We start from the raw sequence: 25,190 nt of genomic DNA on the forward strand, positions 1-25,190 counted from the left end.
TCGCCAATTAATTTCAGTCAATCAATTAATAAGTTAATGGACTAATCGTTTCAGCTGTACATTTTTATATGTTAATAAAGTAACTAAAGCTGTCAGATAAATATAGAGTGTAAATGCAGATAAATGCAGTAAAAAGTACAACGTCTCCCTCTGAAATGTCCTGCAGTAGAAGTATAAAGTGGCATGAAAGGAAAATACTCCTAAAGTACCTAAAATGTGTACTTGAGTAAATGTACTTTCTAACACTGTAACTGTGTAACATTAAACCATCACATCAGCAGAAAAACAGGAGATTGATTTATAGAAAATAATCTATTTAAATCACAATATTAGTAAGAAAAGTCACAGCTTGATATATATTTAAATGTTCAGCCCAACTAGCTAGATAAAGCTAATCAGATGAATATGTCTAGTTAACTAAAGACCATTTTAACTATGAAAATGAACATAGCTTGCTAAGTTTAGTTTGCCAGCTAACATATAGAACTAAACTGGGGAAAAAAAGTTCAGAAACTTGTGTTTGGTGGATTATTTCTCTGTTGTTACAATGCTAATGGGCATTGTATTTTACATTGTTGGAAAGCCTGTTTATTTACCTTCACAATGATGTCCAACTTGTAAGGATCATGCATTTGTGGGATGAGCAGCACAGCTCATTATGTGGGGAGCGCCCAAGAAGGATCTGCCAAAATGCTCTGCCAATGGTAAACAGTGTGACACGGTGACACACTTAGTTGATAGTAGTGGCTGTATCATGTCGTATAAGAATTTCTGTCTTAGATATAATTTAATTGGCAATCGTGACATATTTAAATCCATAACTAAAGCCATCCCCAACTCTATTATCTGCTTGATTAGAGGAATTTGAACAAATCCTCCTCCTATCACACCTCGTCTCCCACAACTTTGAGTTGGTGGCTGTGACTTTAGTGAAATCAAAATCCCAAACAAAACAATTCGAAATATGTTTAATCACATCTCATACCCTATAGTATCTGACAGAAACTCACTTTCATAAATCTATCAGAAAGAAACTATTCACAAAATAAATCCATTTTAAAATATTAAACGGAGTGTATCCATCCAGTGATTTGTTTGGAAACACTTCTTTTCATTCATTCATCCAACGCCTCATTTATCATCAATGACTTATTATGAAGGCCTGAATCTGTGCAAATAAAGGTGGTTTCTTTCTGCTTACAGCACACTTTGATTTTCTCACTCCAATAATCAGAAGAATCAACAAGCAGAATCAGAACTGATCAAATCTGACCCAACTTTATGTTGACTCACTATTATGTTATATTATCAGTGGTGGAATGTAACTAAGTACATTTACTCCAGTACAATTTTGACATACTTGTACATACTTACATATACCACTTTCTACTTCTCCTAATATTCTACTTTTTACTCCACTACATTTATCTGACAGCTTTAGTTACTTTACAGATTTATTTTATTAAAACAAAATCTAATCAACTAATAAATGTTGATGTTTTATTATTGATTAAACTAGCAGCAGTATAAAATAATAAATTATGTTTTATTATAGATTAAACTAGCAGCAGTATATAATAATAAATGATGTATTATTATAGATTAAACTACCAGTAGTATATAATAATAAATGATGTATTATTATAGATTAAACTAGCAGCAGTATATAATAATAAATGATGATGTATTATTATAGATTAAACTAGCAGCAGTGTATAATAATAAATGATGATGTATTATTATAGATTCTGCCTACAGTATTTCTGTGATTTGCTGACTCCCTATGAGCCTGATCGATGCTTGACATCCTCTGGCAGAACTCTTACTAATGGTTCCAAAATCCAAAGTTGTCAACAAAGATCACCGGGCTTTTGCTGTCCGGGCCCCTCAGTATCTCAACTCAGTATCCCACTTCCTTTAAATCTCTTCTTAAAGGTCACCTATTATGCAAAATGCACTTTTCCATGTCTTTTAAACATCAATATCTGTCCCCAGTGTGTCTACAGGTCACCATAGTATCATAAAAGACCATCCTCTCTCTTTTTCTCCTGCTCCATCTGTCCGAAAATGGGTCTAAAAAATCGCTGCGCAGCTTTTCCTTACACTGGTGACGTCGGTGGCGAATTGCAAGCCATATAAGGGTTTCCTGGTGGAACGGTTAGAACCAGAGGAGAACCTCCAGCTAGGTGACCCCGCCCACAGAGCGTCACTCTCTCATCCGCCTCCTAACTATGAGCAAAGTCTGCTCCTACTTCTGTTAGTCTGCAAGAACCAGCAGAACAGTCTTCATGTACTCCCATCATCTAAATATAACATGTTCTTTCACAAAGGCTTTAATGTAATTACACTGTTTCAACAGCTGATATTTATATATTATATAGATTTGATGTCATGCATGTAGAAGAGTACAGGTAGTAAATAGTGACTGTAAGCAACACAACACATTTCTGTTTCACAGTCAAACTTTATTTGAGTAGACAGATGACAATATTAATTATTCACAGCATGTTTAATCATCCCACCTGCAGTTATGTTGACATGGTACAGGAGAAAGTCTTTCAGCTCCGGTACGCTCCGGTGAGTGTAACGTTAACCGGTCTGTAGTCATGGTAACACAGAGAAAGCTCCTACAGTAACTAATATACCATTACTCTGATTACTTCCATACGTTTATCAGGTGTCTTTTACCAGAAATAATGAACTGACTACTGTTTCACATCTTCTATTTTCCACCCTGATGTTCTCTGTGTTTACACACCGTCTCATAGCATGTTAGCTCTGTATCTCCATGTAAACAGAACTATCTGCTCACTGCTGATGTTTTCTTCTCCTCTGGGATGATTCTGTCGGTGGAAGCTGTGGAAAGGAAACTAGTAGCGACGGTGTGTCGGCCAATGCAACCGGTTGTTTTATTTATAAAGCAACCGCTTTATTTCTTAAGACACAACATGACATTTATTTGGAAGATGCTTTTGTCCAAAGCGACTTACAATTCAAGTCAATTTAAAGCTTCAGTAGGCAACAATGTTTTTGGCATCTCTGGGCAGACATCCCATAATAACCTTTCAGCATATTGTAATGCAAGTGTTCTGAGAGATCACTAGACTTCTGCTCCTCCTCATGGCTCTGTTTTCAGGCTTTAGAACATCTAGCTCATGACGGGAGACTTTGACCAATCACAGGTCCTTTCAGAGAGAGAGAGAGCGTTCCTATTGGCTGAGCTCCGGCTGGTGGGCGGTGCTTGGAATTTCCTCAGCAGATCTCAACATGGCTGCCGGGTCACAAACTCTCTCATGTTCCAGCTAAACAGAACACTACGAGATGATTCTGAGAACATGTGAGGGGAGAAAGAGAAACTACAGTAACAGAATATTGATTCATATGTGAAAATACGATTTGTGGTGATTTCTGGACGCCGACAGCAACGTTAATATTGCCGTTGCTTAGCAGCGGTGTTCTCATCACTTAACCACTTGAACGCCACGCACATGGTGTACACGACTTCCCGTGTTGTAAACACGAGCTCACCAGTTTCACTTGAAGGCAGCATCTGTTCCACATAAGAGGCCAGAATCTTTCCGTTGCCTTTAAAAGGTCTTTGTTCACACTGTTAATGACAGTTGTTGCATTAGAACAACTGTCTTTATCACAACAAAAAGCTCCTATCTGAGTTTCAGTTGAGGTCTCATTTAATAACAGCATCTGTCTGTTCTAGTTCATTTCTGCAGACACCATCTCTTAATGGAATAGTTTCACTGCTCAACATCCATCCAATGAGTTTCACTTTGGTTCCATCACAGTGTGACGCCTTTTTTCCAAACTTATTTGTTTTGCAATGAAATCTTTATTGTAGGCTCAAGTTACAGAAGGTCTACTGACGGAATAAAATGACCAAACAAACACAGATCTATAGATTATCAAGTGCAGTTATGATATCCATCCTTACCCTTATTGCTATTTGTAAAATGGTCTTTTGTTGCAGCTGTGAAGCCTGCGTTGATTAGCAGTAAGAGACAGAGAGATGGATTTAGATCTTAGCTCAACACAGTCAGGTCTGACAGAGAATCAGTAATCAATATTAGGGCCGTCAATCCATTAAAATATTTAATAGCAAATTAATCACACATTTTTTATCTGTTCTAAATGAAACTTAAAGGAGATTAGTCAAGTATTTAATACTCTTATCAACATGGGAGTGGACAAATATGCTGCTTTATGCAAATGTATGTATATATTTATTATTGTAAATCAATTTACAACACAAATCAATGACAGATATTGATCCAGAAACCCTCACAGGTACTGCATTTAGCATAAAACAATATGCTCCAATCATAACATGGCAAACTGCAGCCCAACAGGCAACAACAGCTGTCAGAGTGTCAGTGTGCTGACTTGACTATGACTTGCCCCAAACTGCATGTGATTATCATAAAGTGGGCATGTCTGTAAAGGGGAGACTCGTGGGTACCCATAGAACCCATTTACATTCACTGATCTGGAGGTCAGAGGTCAAGGGACCACTTTGAAAATGGACATGACAGGTTTTTCCTCGCCAAAATTTAGCGTAAGTTTGGAGCGTTATTTAACCTCCTTCATGACAAGCTAGTCTGACATGATTGGTACCGATGGATCCATCAGGTTCTATAGTTTACTATGATACCATTATCGTCACTCTAGCTTTAACACCGAGCCGCTACAACCTAATAATCACAAGTTGCGTTAAAGAAACTAGTGGCGCTAAAACAAATTTGCATTAGCACGTTATTATCACGTTAACTTAGACAGCCCTAATGAAAACTAAATTAATCATTTCCAAAAATTAGCAGTAAGAATGCGTTCCCAAAACATATAGAAATGTCACAAGCTCTCTATCGCAGGTCTTCATCACCGACAACGCATCAGTAGTTATCACAAGTAAATGATTATAAAATCTTGAGACCAAACCACAAGAGCTTGAAAATGAATTCACTTTTCCCCCAAACTTCAGTGAATCACCTTCAGAGTGAAAGTCCACACAGGCTTCCACGACGGAATTTATCATTTAAAGACAAGAATAAGTGATGTGAGTCTCTGAAACAGCCAGATATTATAGAGATTCATCATCACACTCCACAGCTTCTTGCTTTTGTTTCAGCCTAAGTTCTGAAAACCCACGGATCATCCTTATGGAGAGCAGCGATCAGAACTCTGCTGGCTTCAGTTCCCTTTAGTCGCACCGTGTCGATCAGGTCTCGTGCTTTATCTCTCTTGGTTTTTGTTCCGATTGATTGCATTTCACCATCGCTTATAACACGACGCTGAAGGAGTTCATCCAGAAGCTTGTTCAGATTAGGATCAGACATCCCGTTTACAAACTTTGTTCGAACCAACCGCAGCCTCTCCTCTGGTGAGACGCTGTCCTCTGCTGGGACGCTGTCCTCTGCTGGGACGCTGTCCTCTGCTGGGACGCTGTCCTCTGCTGGGATGCTGTCCTCTGCTGGGACGCTCCTCTGAGGGATTTCCATTGTTAGATCTGGGAGATAACCAGGGAAAAAAACAACAACCACTTGTAAAGAGCAATTCAACTGAAATGAAACGTCATGTTTCTGTACAGCAACATGTCTGCTCTGTAAATCAGTTGTTCTGTGTTCAAAACCAGAAACCAAAAGGGAGACATTCATATTTTATATTTTTTGGTTTCATGATTCTTCTCTGTGGTGAGTGCATGTTCTCCCCGTGTTGGCGTGGGTTTTCTCCGGCTTCCTCCCTCAGTTCAGAGACATGTTCTGTAGGTTAGGTTGTATGACGACTCTAAATTGCTCGTAGGTGTGAATGTGAGTGTGTATGTCTGTCTGTGTGTGTCTGTCTGTCTGTGTGTCTGTCTGTCTGAGTGTGTGTGTGTACATAGATGAAGAACTTGTTTCCATAAGCTGGGGACGCACCGACACGACATCAGAGAACTAGCGGCGACGAAGGCCGACTGTTACATCGCCTCACGTCGCATTTGTTTTGGCCAACAAGTCGCACTCGGACACACTGCAAAGACTACAGCCAGTTAGCTCGTACGTTCTGCTCCTGTGAGAGGAAATAACTCTCCATACCAGCAGGCGGCAGTAGTCTGTATCCATCATTCAGAAAGGGAAACAGGAAGAGCTAGGACGGAGGATATACAAGCCGCTGTTATGATACGTACATGAAACAAAGCGGACCATTTTCACACCACTCTCACTCACCACTTAGCTTCATTGCAGATGTGTCATGTCACTGTGAGAATATGGTACCGTCAGGTATCCACATGTTTGCGTTGGTAGAGTAGTGTAATGTAATGTGTTCGTAGCGAATGAGAAATAATCCTGATCTCAAAACTGATCAAAATAATAAAAATGTAATCTTTACCTGCTTGAAGCAGATCACATCTCCAGACGTCTTCTGTCCTCTCTTGATTCCGGACCATCAAAGTCACTTCGTCTGGAATCGTAGTCAGGGTAACTTTAAATGTCGGATGGTAATTTGGTCCATAATTTGAACGGTATGGTGCACGCTGAAAACCAGACTCATCACGTCATTTTAAATCTTGTTAAAAATGTTTATCTGATACTTTCTTATTGTGAATCTATTTTCAACATGCAGCCAAAATTATATTCATGATAATTCTGCGACTTGACTCACATCAGGTTGTATTCTGAAGCTCCCAGGTTCACAGTGGACACTGTAACTTTGACCAAAGTTGAGAAAACAGTCGGCAGTGTTCGGGATGTACGTAGCACCTTCTTGTTGGGCCTTAACCTTCAGAAACAGAACATTTTTAATATGCTGTTAATGCTCATATTGTCGATTGTATTTATAGAGTACACTTAAAAACAACAAATGACCAAAGTGCCTCACAGAGCGATGAGAATTAGAATCAAATAAAAGATAGAAATAATTAAGAGGATGCAAGTAAATTAATAAAAGTGTAGAATAAATAATTCTGGATTAAAATCCTCAAAACATGACAGCATTGCACAGAAGTCAAATAAATAAAACTAAATAAATAAAAACAGAGTGTGACCAGTCTTCAAGGTGACTACTGACAGACTAAAGGAAAGAGACGGGTCTTAAGACAGGTTTGAAGTTTATCACTGGAGGAGGGAGATGTAATGGTGAGGGGGAAACTGTTCCTCCATTCAGGACCAACAACCTAAAGAGCCCAATCAGCCCGGGATTCTAACTGGGAGCGGTGAGTCAGCAGATCTGAGGGGTCTGGAGGTGGAATAGGGGAACTGGTTTCAGTCCATGCAGAGCTTTAAAAACAAATCAAAGAACCTTAAAACCAACTCTGTCCTTCACTGGTAACCAGTGAATAGAAGCCAACACACCAGTGCAGGGAGATATGGTCTCTCTTCCTGCTGCCAGTAATGAGTCATTTTAAACCAGACAGGCTGTCTGGCTGGAACTTTGTGAGATCTTTTGTTGATCAGATTTGAAACTAGAATCAAAGATACACAGGAACATCTGGAAAGATCATCTTTAGAAGCATCAATCAATCAGGGCTTTGCTGACGATGGTCAGGAGGAATCAGGACTAAACTCAGCTGATTCATGTGTAGTGTGGACCCGGCATCAGTCAGTTCTAACAAAGGCTGATCTGTCTTGGAGGGTAGGAGGACAACCACTGAAGAACATGTCCCTCCTTTTCAACACCACTGATGCAACAAGTGTGTCGCAGCCGTGTGCATCACTTTTTAGTGTCCCCTGGAAACAGTTTCCCTCGTCGTCTGTGCTTCGTGCAGCAGGTTTCTGTATTTGTTTTTTTCCCTATTTGCAGGATTTGTTGTCACGTTGGTGAAGATGTTTTCTTAATTTGCTTGTAAAACACAATTAAATTTAGTCTACTTGCTTGTGTTTTTTAAAAGTTGCAGTTTGTTGAGCTCTCATGGCCACCGTACCTTTAGGCCACTGTTTACTATTTACACCACCTGGTGGAAGGATCACGAATGACAATGGCAGACAGAAAGGCAGCGCCGAGAGCAAAACACAGAAAGAAAAACTAAAAACGAAAGCACAATCTTACCACAGCATGAGGTTCATAAATAAAAGGAGCAATGTGTGACTGACAGGAATCATCTTTGTGGAAATAGCTGAGTTCTGGCTGATGATGAGCACATATGACAGATGGCTTTACCTTGGTTACATCGACGTTGCTATTCAGCAGAAAGACATGGAGTACTTGATGTCTTATCTTGGGAGGTTGGAGAAACAGCAGGGCTTGGCCATTTATCGGCCCTAAGAGGTTCCGAATCGTATCCCAGATCAGGCCAAAGGCAGAGAGGTGAGAGATCTTCACAACCACATGAGTGTCTGTAATCTCCAGCGGCTCCAAGATGCTCATTCCATCATCAGAGATGTGAGCGACAGACAACAGGCCATCACAGAGCAATGCTGTGAAAGCAAAGAGCTGTTCAACTTTTGTTTTAATGCTAACAGGTTCATCTACCCAATTCATTTCTTACCACTTGCCACAATCTATTGCCTCTAACTCTGGAGCATCCCGAGGATGTGCCACTTCACCTCTATTCTTTACCTCCTATTTTTTAATTAATTATTATTTTACTGTTCCATGTGTGCATTTAGCGTTGTGCATAAAATCCATTACATTTATATATTTTGCAATTTTACTGATTACTTTTGAACAATGTCTTTACCTTCCTTTGTGTCACAGTGTTGGAGGTGGAGCTGACGGAGAGCAGCATCCTCAGAACACTTGATGTTGAACAGCGGCCCTGCAGCCATTTTGCCAGCTGATTGGAGGGAGCTCTCATCCCATTGGACGGTCCTGTACAGTAGCTCCGCCTCCTGAGCCATGACAAACACCAGTCCAGTCAAAGCACACTGGAACACACCTGGACCAGGACACCTGAAGCTGTAGGACAAAGAGGGCCAAACTGATATAACAAGCATTTATTGGCCTGTTAGTCTCTCTCTTTTAGTCGAGGCCTCAGCAAGGAAACGAGGTTGGTTGGGATATGACATGCTTTCTTTAAAGTTGGTGGGACATATCACCACCATCCACATCTTTATCTGTGCTTATAAACTGGAGCCAAACAGCTCCATGATGAAATCTAATTTCTGATGTTGAGGTTGAACCACGGCCTGCTCCTGGGCAGGATGCTAGCGCAGAGTTAGTTAGTTTGCTGCCACCTCAACCCAAACCTGTTGAAGGAAAAACAGAATCCTTTTTAAGAGGCAAAGCCTGTTTTAAAAAGAACGTTATCACTTATGTCTGCATACTTTTTGAAATGAAATGTAATGCTTTTAAGACCTTGACAGATAAGACTTAATACCCTTCAAGGCTAGGTGATATGTTAAAATCAATATCACCACATTAATAAAGACAATATTACAATACTAGTATGTATGTCCATATATCAAGCATATGCAAATTCACATATAAACTAGTCAAATTATTCTTGAATGCAAACTTTATCTATTCAAAATGAACCTTAAAGGGAGATTTGTCAAATATTTAATATTCTTATCAACATGGATGTGGACAAATATGCTGCTTTATGCAAATGTATTTTTCATTCACATATCTGGAGGTCAGAGGTCAAGGGACCCCTTTGAAAATGGACATGACAGGTTTTCCTCAAACAGCGGACCTGCTCCGGAGCAGGTTATGTTCCAGATAAGAGATCAACTCATATATAAAAGCACCTCCTACTGACCAATCAGAGCTCGGTGAGCAGATCGTATGATAATATTACACAAATATGAAGAAGTTAGAGTCATAATCAGACTAAAATAGAGTTTATACGATTACCTGTATGAATATCCAGCTGTCTGCTCAGGTGAGAAGGATGTTGGAGCCTGGAGTTAAAAAAGGAACAGAATTAGTTATTTTAATAGAAATACCAACTTGTCTTAGTGTTTAATAAAGTGATGAAATACTAGAGCCACACTGTCAATACTCAACTCAAGCACCCTGTATGAGTCAGAGAGGAAATGACTTCAATGGAGTGACAGTGTGAGGTGTGTTAGAGAAGACTACACAGAAGGACAACTACACCAAGAACATGGGTCTCAATAAATGTGCAAACACAATCAGCATGCACCAGCTCCAGCACCAGCACCAGCTCCTGGACTGATGGTGGTCCTGCCAGTGACGAGAGCTCCGAGGCCAAGTTTAGTAAATAAATGATAGTTCAGTGATCTTCACTCCACACTATTAACTTCTGCAGGTGAATGCAGTCTAAGTTATTAAATGAATGTCTGCCTGCAGGTGTAATACACTACAGTTCTTCAGCGGTAGATCCTTGATAAATGTCCAAGTAATGTCATCCATGGTTTAAACTGGAGGATTTCACACCGTACAACTGCTCCTTTCTCACCTTTTTGTCGTCCTCCGGTAGGTTTTCTTCCACATTCAGTTTGACATCTGAGTCCCCTGAAAGTGAAAGAGAATATTGATGAATATTGTTCAAATAGACGTGATCTTAACAGCTGGAACAAAGATGGAACTGAGTAACAGTTTTGTTGTACAATGAGGACATTCTCATTTTAAGATCAGATGTGAATGTACAATAGTTTGATGAATGGGCGAAGTTGTTTCAATACTCACATTCTTTGGGTCTGGCAGCTCTGTAGACCTCCATGTTGATCCTGTAGAGATCAACACAGACCCAAAAGTTATTGAACAAGTTTAAAATAATTGTCCGTTCTTTGAGTTAGCATCAATCTATCAGAATTAAATGCTTATCATCATATCTGCACCATGAAGACTACAACTGACTGCTGACAATCATGTTCTGTGCCTACATTAAAGGAAATAACTAGTCATTAGTCTCGATCCAACACACATCAAAAGAAAACACAACGAACTACACTTTTCACTCGACTGTAAATTCACACGTCTGTAAAAACATTGCTGACTGACTGTAAAATGTTGCTTTGCATTATCAGGTTGCCTTTTATTGTTTGTGGAAGAAGGAAAGAATGCAGAGAAGAAAAGAAACATAGGACGGGGGTGGGGGGCGGTAGCTCAGTCTGACGGCTCTGGAACCGGAGGGTCACCGGTTCCTGTCGGGGGGCCCCGGACCCCCAAACTGCTCCCCGGGCGCTGTATAGTAGCTGCCCACTGCCCCTAATACTAGGATGGGTAGATGCAGAAGGTAACATCACTGGGTGCTGTGCTGTGTTCAATGTACTGTGTGACAATAACAATTACACATTTACACATGAAAAAGAGGAGAAACTGCACTCAGTGGGAGAAATCCCTGATTTCTTGTGCCAGGTGAAGCTTCCTCTGCAGAGTGACAGTTCTCACCCAACAGAGCAGGGACCCAAGGCTCGGTTCCCAGTAGAGATACCTTGAATCCCAGTAGAAGGACCTCTGGTAATTTGGCTGTGAGGGTTCTCATCCTTGTTGCTGCACTAGCAACTCTTAAGCTTTGTTTATACTGACGTGAGACGCCGTGGCGAGGGCCTGCGGAGATGGCGAGCACGCTACGAGCATACACAGAGGCGTTTATGCTCAGAGCGTTGTTCGCTGCAGTATGCTCCGAAACGCCAGGAGGCGTACAAACAAGATATCAAGTGGATCAGCAAGAAGTCAACGAGTGGTACCGGAGAGGAGAGTAGGTTGCCTGGCAACAATAGTAAACACCGATGTACGTACCGCCAAACATTACATCTGTGTACTGTAATTATTACTGTGACCTCCTGACCTCCAAGTCTAAACTACTTCCTGTCTCTCGGTGCATCCCCTCGGGTCGCTGCTCTTTACATCAGACCTTTTTATCTTTAACAAAACGATCTCTCAGATTCTTTCACAGCCTGCAGCAGAAAACCTCTTTTTACCCAGAGTGAGGAATATTTCTTTACAAGTATTTAATGTCATGTGACTGTCCCTGTGGTCATGTGACTGTCCCTGTGGTCATGTGATTGTCCCCATGGTCATGCGACTGTCCCTGTGGTCATCCCTGTGGTCATGTGACTGTCCCTGTGGTCATGTGACTGTCCCTGTAGTCATGTGACTGTTTCTGTGACTGTCCCCGTGGTCATGTGACTGTCCCTGTGACTGTCCCTGTGGTCATGTGACTGTCCCTGTGACTGTCCCTGTGGTCATGTGACTGTCCCTGTGACTGTCCCTGTGACTCTCCCCGTGGTCATGTGACTGTTTCTGTGACTGTCCCTGTGGTCATGTGACTGTCCCTGTGGTCATGTGATTGTCCCCGTGGTCATGTGACTGTCCCTGTGACTCTCCTCGTGGTCATGTGACTGTCCCTGTGACTGTCCCTGTGGTCATGTGACTGTCCCTGTGACTGTCCCTGTGACTCTCCCCGTGGTCATGTGACTGTTTCTGTGACTGTCCCTGTGGTCATGTGACTGTCCCTGTGGTCATGTGATTGTCCCCGTGGTCATGTGACTGTCCCTGTGGTCATGTGACTGTCCCTCTGGTCATGTGATTGTCCCCGTGGTCATGTGACTGTCCCTGTGACTGTCCCTGTGGTCATGTGATTGTCCCCGTGGTCATGTGACTGTCCCGTGGTCATGTGACTGTCCCTGTGGTCATGTGACTGTCCCTGTGGTCATGTGACTGTCCCTGTGGTCATGTGACTGTCCCTGTGGTCATGTGACTGTCCCTGTGGTCATGTGACTGTCCCTGTGTCCATTATAATACTTTAGTCTTATTCTTTCAGCTCCAACCCCGGCGGTGTGAAACAGACTTAGGAGAAAGTAAATAATAAATCTATAAACAGAATTCACAGCTGTAAGCAGGCTTACTTTCACTTCTTCTAATCACCCACAGCATACATAAAAGTATTGGTAGCAAACTAACCAAGGCAACACATTCAGTCTGAGGGACTGTAGGAGCACGACTCTGACGTGTCTCACAGCAACATACGGCTCAAGAAGCTGATTCAGATGAGTGACTATATGAATATCATATATGAATATATGATAAGAGATCATGTACTGATTTTGTGTTATTGTGGTTATATAAATGTCATTTATGTCCGTTTCACACCGCTGGGTTTGCAGCTGAGAGAAGAAGGCTACATTATTGTCATACAGGTCATAACAATACATGTGATCACATTAACTCAGCAGAGTACACAAAGTAGTTCTAGTCAGATCTCTGGTGCTCTAGACGGGGCAGTGATATTACAAGTCTGTTCATTTACACATTCACACAGTCGGTGACCTTTCTGCATGTGTCACTTTAAACTGTGTTGCTTTTAGCCTGGATTATGTGTTCAAATTCTTTGTCTCTGTGTAATATTATCTTATGATCCACACAGTGGAAATAAACTGCTGAGAGTCCTGAGAGCATCATTACTGCAGAAACAGAGAGCTTTTCACTGCTCACTTTAATGATGGATTTACTGCTGCTAGGTTGGTTTCAGACACATTTCAATGTTTCATCTACTTTTAAATATTACATGACAAATATGTAAATATTAGGGCTGTCAATCCATTAAAATATTTAGTCGTGATTAATCACATGATTGTCCATAGTTAATCGTGATTAATCTCAAATTAATCGCACATTTTACAACCTAAAAATCACAAGTTGCGTTAAAGTAATTAGTGGTGTTAAAACGAACTAGCGTTAACGCGTTATTATTGCGTTAACTTTGACAGCCCGACTAAATATGGAGTCTTTTTGGACAAGGAGATCAAACAGAGCGTTTCAGACAGAGGGTGTAAAGAGGTGCTGCAGCACAGCCGGTAGAAGAAAAGTAAAGTGTTTTTTGAACATTAAAGCATGTAAACATGTTCTAGTAGAAACCCAAAATACGATAATAAGTATGAACCTCAGCTTAACAGGTCCTCTTTAAAGGTCCTACATGTTCATACACAGACTGAACAGTAAAACCTCAGCTGTGATTACTGGACTTCAGCTCAGGTTCTGGTCTGTATAAAGACCACATGGTTACTAAATGTAACAATGGTTCTATGATGGTTCTATCTCTCAATGAGAGAACACACATTTTCTGATCAGATTTGATGTTACGACAGTTTGATGGATGAGGACCACTGTCTCTATACATGATGTGATGCTGTCAGCTGTAATCCAGCTTTATTTCCTGGAGACATGAACACAACAACAACATCTTCTTCACATCAACTCTAACACATGATCACAACAAGCTTCTGGCTGATCTGATTGGCTGACTGTTCTCTCTCTCTCTGTGTCACCGTTCTCCTCTCACAGCTTAACGGAGGAAACACATCACAACAATACTGCTGAAACCAGTATGGACCGACTCCGACCCTCTACTGACCTCAGAGTCTCCAGTCTGCAGTGTGGACTCTCCAGAAAACCACACAGGACCTTCACTCCTGAATCCTCCAGGTTGTAGTTGTCACTCAGATCCAGCTCTCTCAGATGGGAGGGGTTGGACTTCAGAGCTGAGGCCAGAGAAGCACAGCTGATCTCTGACAAACTGCAGCAACTCAATCTGAATAAAGAATAAATGGAGATAAAAATCACTTTATAATCCAATCAGATGTGTTCAGATTTTAAATGTGTAGCTCAACATCACTATGTCCTAATCAATGATCTTTCCCCTAAAATGAGTAGAGTGACTTTGTCATTGTGTTATTATGGATTATCATAATGTCAGCCTTCTACAGACATCATCCAGATGTCACCACAACATTCATACACCTGTTCATGTCAACACACATCAATAACAGGCTGCTGATCTCGGTGTTCATTTATGTGTCTGTGCTGAAGGATCAATATCGATGATCAGACATTATTTGTGGAACATGTTGAAACAATCAGAAACCAGAGAAATATTTCTACTTCATGAAGTAAACTTGATCAATTCAGAACAAATATTCAGGGTTCCTACACATTTTACATTTTACATTCCAGACTTTTACAGACTTCTCTGTAGATTTTTCAGACCATATTTGACTTTGTGACTCGGGGTTCAGAGGACGCTGTTACAAGACTACACCCCCCCCCCCCCCACCATGGTTGAGATGTCAAACGATTTTCCTCAAAGTTTGCATCCAGCTCTCTTTTCCCATTTGGAATTGTTAACCAACCAGGCTTTGTGTTTGGGATCATCAAGCCAGCCCTCAGAACACTTTACTCATCGTGGTCATTCAGTCTACAGTCCTACAGAGAAAGCTGGACGACGTTCTGCTGTCAAACATCCTGCTCTAGGTGAATCACAATGATGCCGTCCCTCTATTAGCACCAGGGACAGACTGGGACACAAACCCATCCCAGGACTTTGAGACGGAGAGGTGTCTTATGTGAGCGGCCGGAGGGCGTGAGACGAAATATTGTGGGTTAGTAATTTTACCACTAATAGAGTTTTAGTGGTATAAAGAGAATGTGATGATGATGATGAAGACCTTCAAGACTCTTCATCGTGGATGACACCTCCTCAGTTTGTATCAGCACGTCACCACTGAATCAAAACAAGACCGTCCAGCTGGAACACTGGTCACAGTTCATCACATTCATGATGTAAATGACTGAGCCAATCAGATTTCAGACAAAACGAGGATCAGTCCAAATTAGGAGGGGCCGCTCGTCCCCCCCCTCAATATGTAAAGTATTAGATTGTCCCAGTCTGACAGGCAGCGTTCTGCTCTGTGCCGTCTGCCTGCAGTTACCTAGTTGGCCTCTATAGAGGCGCCGGCCCTGGCTGTGACGTTCAGGCGTAGAGGCAGCTCTGTAGGAGTGTGCGTTCAGTCAGAGCCTACTTCCTGTGCTGCTTTCAACGACATCAAGCTCTCTCTGGCCCGCGCTCTCTCACACAGTAGTAAACATTGTGGCTGCACCGGCTGCTCCAAACACCATGAAAAACACTCTGCTTGTATGATCTATTTATTTTTAGAAATTCTGAATTTGATATCTTAGAAAGCAGAATAGGGGCAACAGTCTGGAAACAGACATGTTTTTCCATTCTCTCTTTTCTTTTTTCCATACTCATCCAGACCTGGAAATTACTAAAATCAAATTCCATACTTCTCCATACTGCGTAGGAACCCTGAATAATAGTTCAGAGGATCTTCTGTATCCAAATGTGACCATTTACCAACAATGATAAACATTCATTTACTTTAACAACTAACAGTGAACATTTTCTACACTTTCTTTAAGAAACACAAGTCTTTTGTGACTGCAGACTAGATTTAGTTCAAGAAACATGAAAATATGAAGAAAAGAACATTAACAACTTTATGGATGTAAGTTATGTTTGTACATAAATCAGGTTCAATTGTTAATTCAACATATAAGATCTATAACAGTAACAGAGAGTCAGTGAACTGACCTCAGAGTCTCCAGTCTACAGTGTGGACTCTCCAGAAAACCACACAGGACCTTCACTCCTGATTCCTGCAGCTTGTTGTAGCTCAGATCCAGCTCTCTCAGATGGGAGGGGTTGGACTTCAGAGCTGAGACCAGAGAAGCACAGCTGATCTCTGACAAACTGCAGCGACTCAATCTGAATAAAGAATAAATGATAAAGATAAAAATCACTTTATAATCCAGTCAGATGTGTTCAGGTTTTAAATGTTTAGCTCAACATCACTATGTCTTAATCAATGATCTTTTCCCTAAAATGAGTAGAGTGACTTTGTCATTGTGTTATTGTGGATCATCATAATGTCAGCCTTCTACAGACATCATCCAAATGTCACCACAACATTCATACACCTGTTCATGTCAACACACATCAATAACATGCTGCTGATCTCAGTCAAGTCTGGAATTAGAGGATCAATATCAAATCAGACCTGTTGGACTTCATTACTTCATTTATTACATGGCCTTCTTCTCACTGTATCTGCTAGCCTAGCAGGTTTATGTCATTTACAGGAAAGGTCCACATTTGTTCAAGTGTGTCTGTAAACAACAGCCACATGTCATATGTACATTAAAAGAGTTATTGGTGGCAGTAATCATTCCTCCTGTGAAGTGGTCCCTTCATAACACAACTACACTGTAAGAAATGACTTCACAAGTTCAAGTGAAACTAATATGAAGATTCAGCAGTCTGAGTCGACAAATCAAAGTTACACACTGTGTAGTACCAAATTCCCTCTTTGAGTTACTATTCCTCCTACAGCTCAACAAGGAAACTGTCTAACACAACATACTGACTGGATACATACTAAGGCTGGGCAATATATCCATATTATATCCATATCTTGATATGAGACTAGATATCGTCTTAGATTTTGGATATCCTAATATCTAGGGTTGTCAAAGTTAATCGTTTCACATGCAGTTTGGGGCAAGTCATAGTCAAGTCAGCACACTGACACACTGACAGCTGTTGTTGCCTGTTGGGCTGCAGTTTGCCATGTTATGATTGGAGCATATTGTTTTATGCTAAATGCAGTACCTGTGAGGGTTTCTGGACAATATCTGTCATTGTTTTGTGTCTTAATTGATTTACAATAATAAATATATACATACATTTACATAAATCATATTTGTCCACTCCCATGTTGATAAGAATATTAAATACTTGACAGATCTCCCTTTAAGGTTCATTTAGAACAGATACAAAAATTGTGAATAATTTGCGATTAATCGTGATTAAATATTTTAATGGATTGACAGCCCTAGTAATATCGTGTTGTGTTGTAAGTGTCATCTCTTCCTGGTTTTAAAGGCTACATTACAGTAAAGTGATGTCATTCTCTGAACTTACCAGACTGTTCTAGCTGTTCTATTATTGGTCATTTACACAAAAAAATATTGTGATATTTGATTTTCTCCAAGTCACCCAGCCCTAATACATCTAACTCAGACTGCTGAAGCCTCTGATTAGTTTAAGATCAACTTTACAGGTCATTTTACACAGAACAAGACTGTGGATTTAGTCCTCATCTCGTAACACTCAGGTTATACGGGGGTTGCTTCACAGACAGAAGGAATGATGACAGACATCAATAACTCTTTGAATGTACATATGAACATGTGAGTATTGTATTCAGATAGACTTGAAAAAATATGGACCTGCAAAGATGTTTCAGATGCAGAATATTTATTTGGTTTTTGCTTCAAATAATTAGACAATGCTGACATCAAAACAGATCACAGTTAGATCTGCTGTCAAAAAGAACGTGGGAATAACTTAGAACCATAGAGACCTCTGATTAGATGGTGTCGTTCATAATCATCACTTGTGTGCCTTTAAGTTGGTGCAATACGTGTTTGTTGAAGAGTGCTGCACCTTTAGACATGTTCAAATAGAGCGCTACAGGAATGAGTCCTAAAACCCAGAAATGAGTCAGCATTTTAGCACTTCCTGTTCCCTCGTCTGGAAGTCAATGGGTTTTTAGTTAGATGCCTGAAATAAGGTCTGTGGTTAAAGGTCCAGTGTGTAGGATCTGGAGGTATCTAGCGGTGAGGTGAGGAGATTACAACCAACTGAAGCCTCTCCTGTGTGCCAAGCGTGTTGGAGAGCTACGATGGCCGACGTGAAAACGTGAATGTCCCTCTCTAGAGCCATCTGGAGCAGAGCCAGTGTGTAGAGAGTGTGTGTACAAACTACATAAACTACAGTCAGTGAACTGACCTCAGAGTCTCCAGTCTACAGTTTGGACTCTTCAGTCCAGCAGAAAGCAGCTTCACTCCTGATTCCTGCAGCTCGTTGTCACTCAGATCCAGCTCTCTCAGATGGGAGGGGTTGGACTTCAGAGCTGAGGCCAGAGAAGCACAGCTGATCTCTGACAAACTGCAGAGACTCAATCTGAATAAAGAATAAATGATGAAGATAAAAATCACTTTATAATCCAGTCAGATGTGTTCAGGTTTTAAATGTGTAGCTCAACATCACTATGTCCTAATCAATGATCTTTTCCCTAAAATGAGTAGAGTGACTTTGTCATTGTGTTATTGTGGATCATCATAATGTCAGCCTTCAACAGACATCATCCAAATGTCACCACAACATTCATACACCTGTTCATGTCAACACACATCAGTAACATGCTGCTGATCTCGGTGTTCATCTATGTGTGTGTGCTGAAGGATCAATATCGATGATCAGACATTATTTGTGGAACATGTTGAAACAATCAGAAACCAGAGAAATATTTCTACTTCATGAAGTAAACTTGATCAATTCAGAACAAATATTCAGGATTCCTACATATTTTACATTATACATTCCAGACTTTTCCAGACTTCTCTGTAGATTTTTCAGACCATATTTGACTTTGTGACTCGGGGTTCAGAGGACGCTGTTACAAGACTACAATCAAAACCAGACTGGCCAGCTGGAACACTGGTCACAGTTCATCACGTTCATGATGTAAATGACTGATCCAATCAGATTTCAGCCAAAACGAGGATCAGTCCAAATTAGAAGGGGCCGCTCGTCCCCCCCTCAATATGTAAAGTATTAGATTGTCCCAGTCTGACAGGCAGCGTTCTGCTCTGTGCCGTCTGCCTGCAGTTACCGGTTACTTTTTATTATTATATTATTATTGTTATGTTGCTCATGATGAATAGTTGGCCCATATTTGGCTGCCAAAGTGCCGCCCTAGGCGGTTGCCTAGTTGGCCTCTATGGAGGTGCCGGCCCTGGCTGTGACGTACAGGCGTAGAGGCAGCTCTGTAGGAGTGTGCGTTCAGTCAGAGCCTACTTCCTGTGTTGCTTTCAACGACATCAAGCTCTCTCTGGCCCGCGCTCTCTCACACAGTAGTAAACATTGTGGCTGCACCGGCTGCTCTAAACACCATGAAAAACACTCTGCTTGTATGATCTATTTATTTTAGAAATTCTGAATTTGATATCTTAGAAAGCAGAATAGGGGCAACAGTCTGGAAACAGACATGGTTTTCCATTCTCTCTTTTCTTTTTTCCATACTCATCCAGACCTGGAAATGACTAAAATCAAATTCCATACTTCTCCATACTGCGTAGGAACCCTGAATATTAGTTGAGAGGATCTTCTGTATCCAGATGTGACCATTTACCAACAATGATAAACATTCATTTACTTTAACAACTAACAGTGGACATTTTCTACACTTTCTTTAAGAAACACAAGTCTTTTGTGACTGCAGACTAGATTTAGTTCAAGAAACATGAAAATATGAAGAAAAGGACATTAACAACTTTATGGATGTAAGTTATGTTTCTACATGAATCAGGTTCAATTGTTAATTCAACATATAAGATCTCTAATAGTAACAGAGAGTCAGTGAACTGACCTCAGAGTCTCCAGTCTACAGTGTGGACTCTCCAGAAAACCACACAGGACCTTCACTCCTGAATCCTTCAGCTTGTTGAAGGTCAGATCCAGCTCTCTCAGATGGGAGGGGTTGGACTTCAGAGCTGAGACCAGAGAAGCACAGCTGATCTCTGACAACCAGCAGTTCCCCAATCTAAATAAAGAATAAATGATGAAGATAAAAATCACTTTATAATCCAGTCAGATGTGTTCAGGTTGTAAATGTGTAGCTCAACATCACTATGTCCTAATCAATGATCTTTTCCCTAAAATGAGTAGAGTGACTTTGTCATTGTGTTATTGTGGATCATCATAATGTCAGCCTTCTACAGACATCATCCAGATGTCACCACAACATTCATACACCTGTTCATGTCAACACACATCAATAACATGCTGCTGATCTCTGTGTTCATCTATGTGTCTGTGCTGAAGGATCAATATCGATGATCAGACATTATTTGTGGAACATGTTGAAACAATCAGAAACCAGAGAAATATTTCTACTTCATGAAGTAAACTTGATCAATTCAGAACAAATATTCAGGGTTCCTACACATTTTACATTTTACATTCCAGACTTTTTCAGACTTCTCTGTAGATTTCAGACCATATTTGACTTTGTGACTCGGGGTTCAGAGGATGCTGTTACAAGACTACAGCCCCCCCCCCACCATGGTTGAGATGTCAAACCATTTTCCTCAAAGTTTGCATCCAGCTCTCTTTTCCATTTGGAATTGTTAACCAACCAGGCTTTGTGTTTGGGATCATCAAGCCAGCCCTCAGAACACTTTACTCATCGTGGTCGTTCAGTCTACAGTCCTACAGAGAAAGCTGGACGACGTTCTGCTCTCAAACATCCTGCTCTAGGTGAATCACAATGATGCCGCCCCTCTATTAGCACCAGGGACAGACTGGGACACAAACCCATCCCAGGACTTTGAGACGGAGAGGTGTCTTATGTGAGCTGCCGGAGGGCGCGAGACGAAACATTGTGGGTTAGTAATTTTACCACTAATAGAGTTTTAGTGGTATAAAGAGAATGTGATGATGATGATGAAGACCTTCAAGACTCTTCATCGTGGATGACACCTCCTCAGTTTGTATCAGCACGTCACCACTGAATCAAAACAAGACCGGCCAGCTGGAACACTGGTCACAGTTCATCACGTTCATGATGTAAATGACTGAGCCAATCAGATTTCAGCCAGAACGAGGATCAGTCCAAATTAGGAGGGGCCGCTCGTCCCCCCCCTCAATATGTAAAGTATTAGATTGTCCCAGTCTGACAGGCAGCGTTCTGCTCTGTGCCGTCTGCCTGCAGTTACCGGTTACTTTTTATTATTATATTATTATTGTTATGTTGCTCATGATGAATAGTTGGCCCATATTTGGCTGCCAAAGTGCCGCCCTAGGCGGTTGCCTAGTCGGCCTCTATGGAGGCGCCGGCCCTGGCTGTGACGTTCAGGCGTAGAGGCAGCTCTGTAGGAGTGTGCGTTCAGTCAGAGCCTACTTCCTGTGCTGCTTTCAACGACATCAAGCTCTCTCTGGCCCGCGCTCTCTCACACAGTAGTAAACATTGTGGCTGCACCGGCTGCTCTAAACACCATGAAAAACACTCTGCTTGTATGATCTATTTATTTTAGAAATTCTGAATTTGATATCTTAGAAAGCAGAATAGGGGCAACAGTCTGGAAACGGACATGTTTTTCCATTCTCTCTTTTCTTTTTTCCATACTCATCCAGACCTGGAAATGACTAAAATCAAATTCCATACTTCTCCATACTGCGTAGGAACCCTGAATATTAGTTCAGAGGATCTTCTGTATCCAAATGTGACCATTTACCAACAATGATAAACATTCATTTACTTTAACAACTAACAGTGGATATTTTCTACACTTTCTTTAAGAAACACAAGTCTTTTGTGACTGCAGACTAGATTTAGTTCAAGAAACATGAAAATATGAAGAAAAGGACATTAACAACTTTATGGATGTAAGTTATGTTTGTACATAAATCAGGTTCAATTGTTAATTCAACATATAAGATCTCTAATAGTAACAGAGAGTCAGTGAACTGACCTCAGAGTCTCCAGTCTACAGTGTGGACTCTCCAGAAAACCACACAGGACCTTCACTCCTGAATCCTGCAGCTTGTTGTTACCCAGATCCAGCTCTCTCAGATGGGAGGGGTTGGACTTCAGAGCTGAGGCCAGAGAAGCACAGCTGATCTCTGACAAACTGCAGCCCTTCAATCTGAATAAAGAATAAATGATGGAGATAAAAATCATTTTATAATCCAGTCAGATGTGTTCAGGTTTTAAATGTGTAGCTCAACATCACTATGTCCTAATCAATGATCTTTTCCCTAAAATGAGTAGAGTGACTTTGTCATTGTGTTATTGTGGATCATCATAATGTCAGCCTTCTACAGACATCATCCAAATGTCACCACAACATTCATACACCTGTTCATGTCAACACACATCAATAACATGCTGCTGATCTCTGTCAAGTCTAGAATTAGAGGATCAATATCAAATCAGACTTGTTGGACTTCATTACTTCATTTATTACATGGCCTTCTTCTCACTGTATCTGCTAGCCTAGCAGGTTTATGTCATTTACAGGAAAGGTCCACATTTGTTCAAGTGTGTCTGTAAACAACAGCCACATGTCATATGTACATTAAAAGAGTTATTGGTGGCAGTAATCATTCCTCCTGTGAAGTGGTCCCTTCATAACACAACTACACTGTAAGAAATGACTTCACAAGTTCAAGTGAAACTAATATGAAGATTCAGCAGTCTGAGTCGACAAATCAAAGTTACACACTGTTTAGTACCAAATTCCCTCTTTGAGTTACTATTCCTCCTGCAGCTCAACAAGGAAACTGTCAAACACAACATACTGACTGGATACATACTAAGGCTGGGCAATATATCCATATTATATCCATATCGTGATATGAGACTAGATATCGTCTTAGATTTTGGATATCCTAATATCTAGGGTTGTCAAAGTTAATCGTTTTTACGCCACTATTTTCTTTAACGCATTAATGCAATCGATCTTCCGGAGGTTATAGCAGCTCAGTTTTAAAGCTAAAGTGAAGATACTGGTATCATGGGAAACTGGAAAACCTGATGAATCCATCGGTACCAACCATGTCAAACTAGCTCGTCGGGAAGGAGGTTAAATAACGCTCCAAACTTACTCTAAAATTTGGCGAGGAAAAATGTCCATCTTCAAAGGGGTCTCTTGACCTCTGACCTCCAGATATGTGAATGAAAATGGGTTCTATGGGTACCCACGAGTCTCCCCTTTACAGACATGCCCACTTTATGATAATCACATGCAGTTTGAGGCAAGTCATAGTCAAGTCAGCACACTGACACACTGACAGCTGTTGTTGCCTGTTGGGCTGCAGTTTACCATGTTATGATTGGAGCATATTGTTTTATGCTAAATGCAGTACCTGTGAGGGTTTCTGGACAATATCTGTCATTGTTTTGTGTCTTAATTGATTTACAATAATAAATATATACGTACATTTACATAAATCATATTTGTCCACTCCCATGTTGATAAGAATATTAAATACTTGACAGATCTCCCCTTAAGGTTCATTTAGAAGAGATACAAAAATTGTGAATAATTTGCGATTAATCGTGATTAAATATTTGAATGGATTGACAGCCCTAGTAATATCGTGTTGTGTTGTAAGTGTCATCTCTTCCTGGTTTTAAAGGCTACATTACAGTAAAGTGATGTCATTCTCTGAACTTACCAGACTGTTCTAGCTGTTCTATTATTGGTCATTTACACAAAAAGATATTATGATATTTGATTTTCTCCAAGTCACCCAGCCCTAATACATCTAACTCAGACTGCTGAAGCCTATGATTAGTTTAAGATCAACTTTACAGGTCATTTTACACAGAACAAGACTGTGGATTTAGTCCTCATCTCGTAACACTCAGGTTATACGGGGGTTGCTTCACAGACAGAAGGAATGATGACAGACATCAATAACTCTTTGAATGTACATATGAACATGTGAGTATTGTATTCAGATAAATGCTGACATGAAAACAGATCACAATTAGATCTGCTGTCAAAAAGAACGTGGGAATAACTTAGAACCATAGAGACCTCTGATTAGATGATGTCATTCATAATCATCACTTGTGTGCCTTTAAGTTGGTGCAATACGTGTTTGTTGAAGAGTGCTGCACCTTTAGACATGTTCAAATAGAGCGCTACAGGAATGAGTCCTAAAACCCAGAAATGAATTAGCATTTTAGCACTTCCTGTTCCCTCGTCTGGAAGTCAATGGGTTTTTAGTTAGATGGCTGAAATAAGGTCTGTGTTAAAGGTCCAGTGTGTAGGATCTGGAGGTATCTAGCGGTGAGGTGAGGAGATTACAACCAACTGAAGCCTCTCCTGTGTGCCAAGCGTGTTGAAGAGCTACGGTGGCCGACGTGAAAACGTGAATGTCCCTCTCTAGAGCCATCTGGAGCAGAGCCAGTGTGTAGAGAGTGTGTGTACAAACTACATAAACTACAGTCAGTGAACTGACCTCAGAGTCTCCAGTCTACAGTTTGGACTCTTCAGTCCAGCAGAAAGCAGCTTCACTCCTGAATCCTTCAGGTCGTTGAGGCTGAGGTCCAGCTCTCTCAGATGGGAGGGGTTGGACTTCAGAGCTGAGGCCACAACTTCACAGTGAGTATCTGAGAGTCTACAGCCAGAAAGTCTGTGATGACACAAAAATTACAAAATACATTATTATGAAAGAGGACAGTTTATATTTACTTCATGCATTTGATGACTAAACAGTTTGATATAAACTTCTTTAATCAACATTTACTCCTCACATCAGTGGTTCAGCTAATCTTATCTCACTGGTTGACATGAAACAATAATTCTCATCACTCTCTCTCAAACCTGCAGACTTTTAATCTTTGTTTTTCTTTAATCTTGCAGATGAAGAGAGAGAA

The 25,190-nt window shown here is 40.8% G+C and overlaps 2 protein-coding genes and 1 long non-coding RNA gene across 3 annotated transcripts in view; 1 reads left to right on the top strand and 2 right to left on the bottom strand.

Annotated features, from left to right (window-relative positions):
* Positions 1-25,190, bottom strand: part of LOC141762853 (uncharacterized) — a 500,458-nt gene that overhangs the window by 468,017 nt on the left and 7,251 nt on the right. The window contains 6 exon segments of the mRNA XM_074626949.1: positions 14,252-14,428; positions 16,268-16,441; positions 18,527-18,700; positions 20,169-20,342; positions 22,273-22,446; positions 24,773-24,946. Of these exon segments, the coding sequence (XP_074483050.1) occupies positions 14,252-14,428; positions 16,268-16,441; positions 18,527-18,700; positions 20,169-20,342; positions 22,273-22,446; positions 24,773-24,946 (1,047 nt within the window).
* The window catches only part of LOC141762901 (uncharacterized), a 182,662-nt gene that overhangs the window by 98,950 nt on the left and 58,522 nt on the right, over positions 1-25,190 (top strand). The window lies entirely within an intron of this gene.
* LOC141762880 (NACHT, LRR and PYD domains-containing protein 1a-like) lies at positions 3,822-9,749 on the bottom strand. The gene is made up of 5 exons (XM_074627033.1): positions 8,666-9,749; positions 8,146-8,402; positions 6,652-6,768; positions 6,379-6,523; positions 3,822-5,515 (listed from the first exon to the last, which is right to left on the bottom strand). Exons 1-5 carry the CDS (start codon positions 8,919-8,921, stop codon positions 5,139-5,141), a joined length of 1,152 nt encoding a protein of 383 aa, XP_074483134.1. The 5' UTR covers positions 8,922-9,749; the 3' UTR covers positions 3,822-5,138.

This window comes from Sebastes fasciatus, chromosome 24 (assembly GCF_043250625.1).
Source record: "Sebastes fasciatus isolate fSebFas1 chromosome 24, fSebFas1.pri, whole genome shotgun sequence".
Classification (NCBI taxonomy): Eukaryota; Metazoa; Chordata; class Actinopteri; order Perciformes; family Sebastidae; genus Sebastes; species Sebastes fasciatus.

Bases quoted from the DNA above. Each gene is read 5' to 3' on its own strand.
- LOC141762880 (XM_074627033.1), bottom strand. From the start codon at position 8,921: ATGCTTGTTATATCAGTTTGGCCCTCTTTGTCCTACAGCTTCAGGTGT. The intron at 6,769-8,145 runs GTAAAGCCATCT...CTGTTTCTGAAG, and splicing joins GCAACGTCGATGTAACCAAG to GTTAAGGCCCAACAAGAAGG. The intron at 5,516-6,378 runs GTAAAGATTACA...GTTATCTCCCAG, and splicing joins ATGTGATCTGCTTCAAGCAG to ATCTAACAATGGAAATCCCT.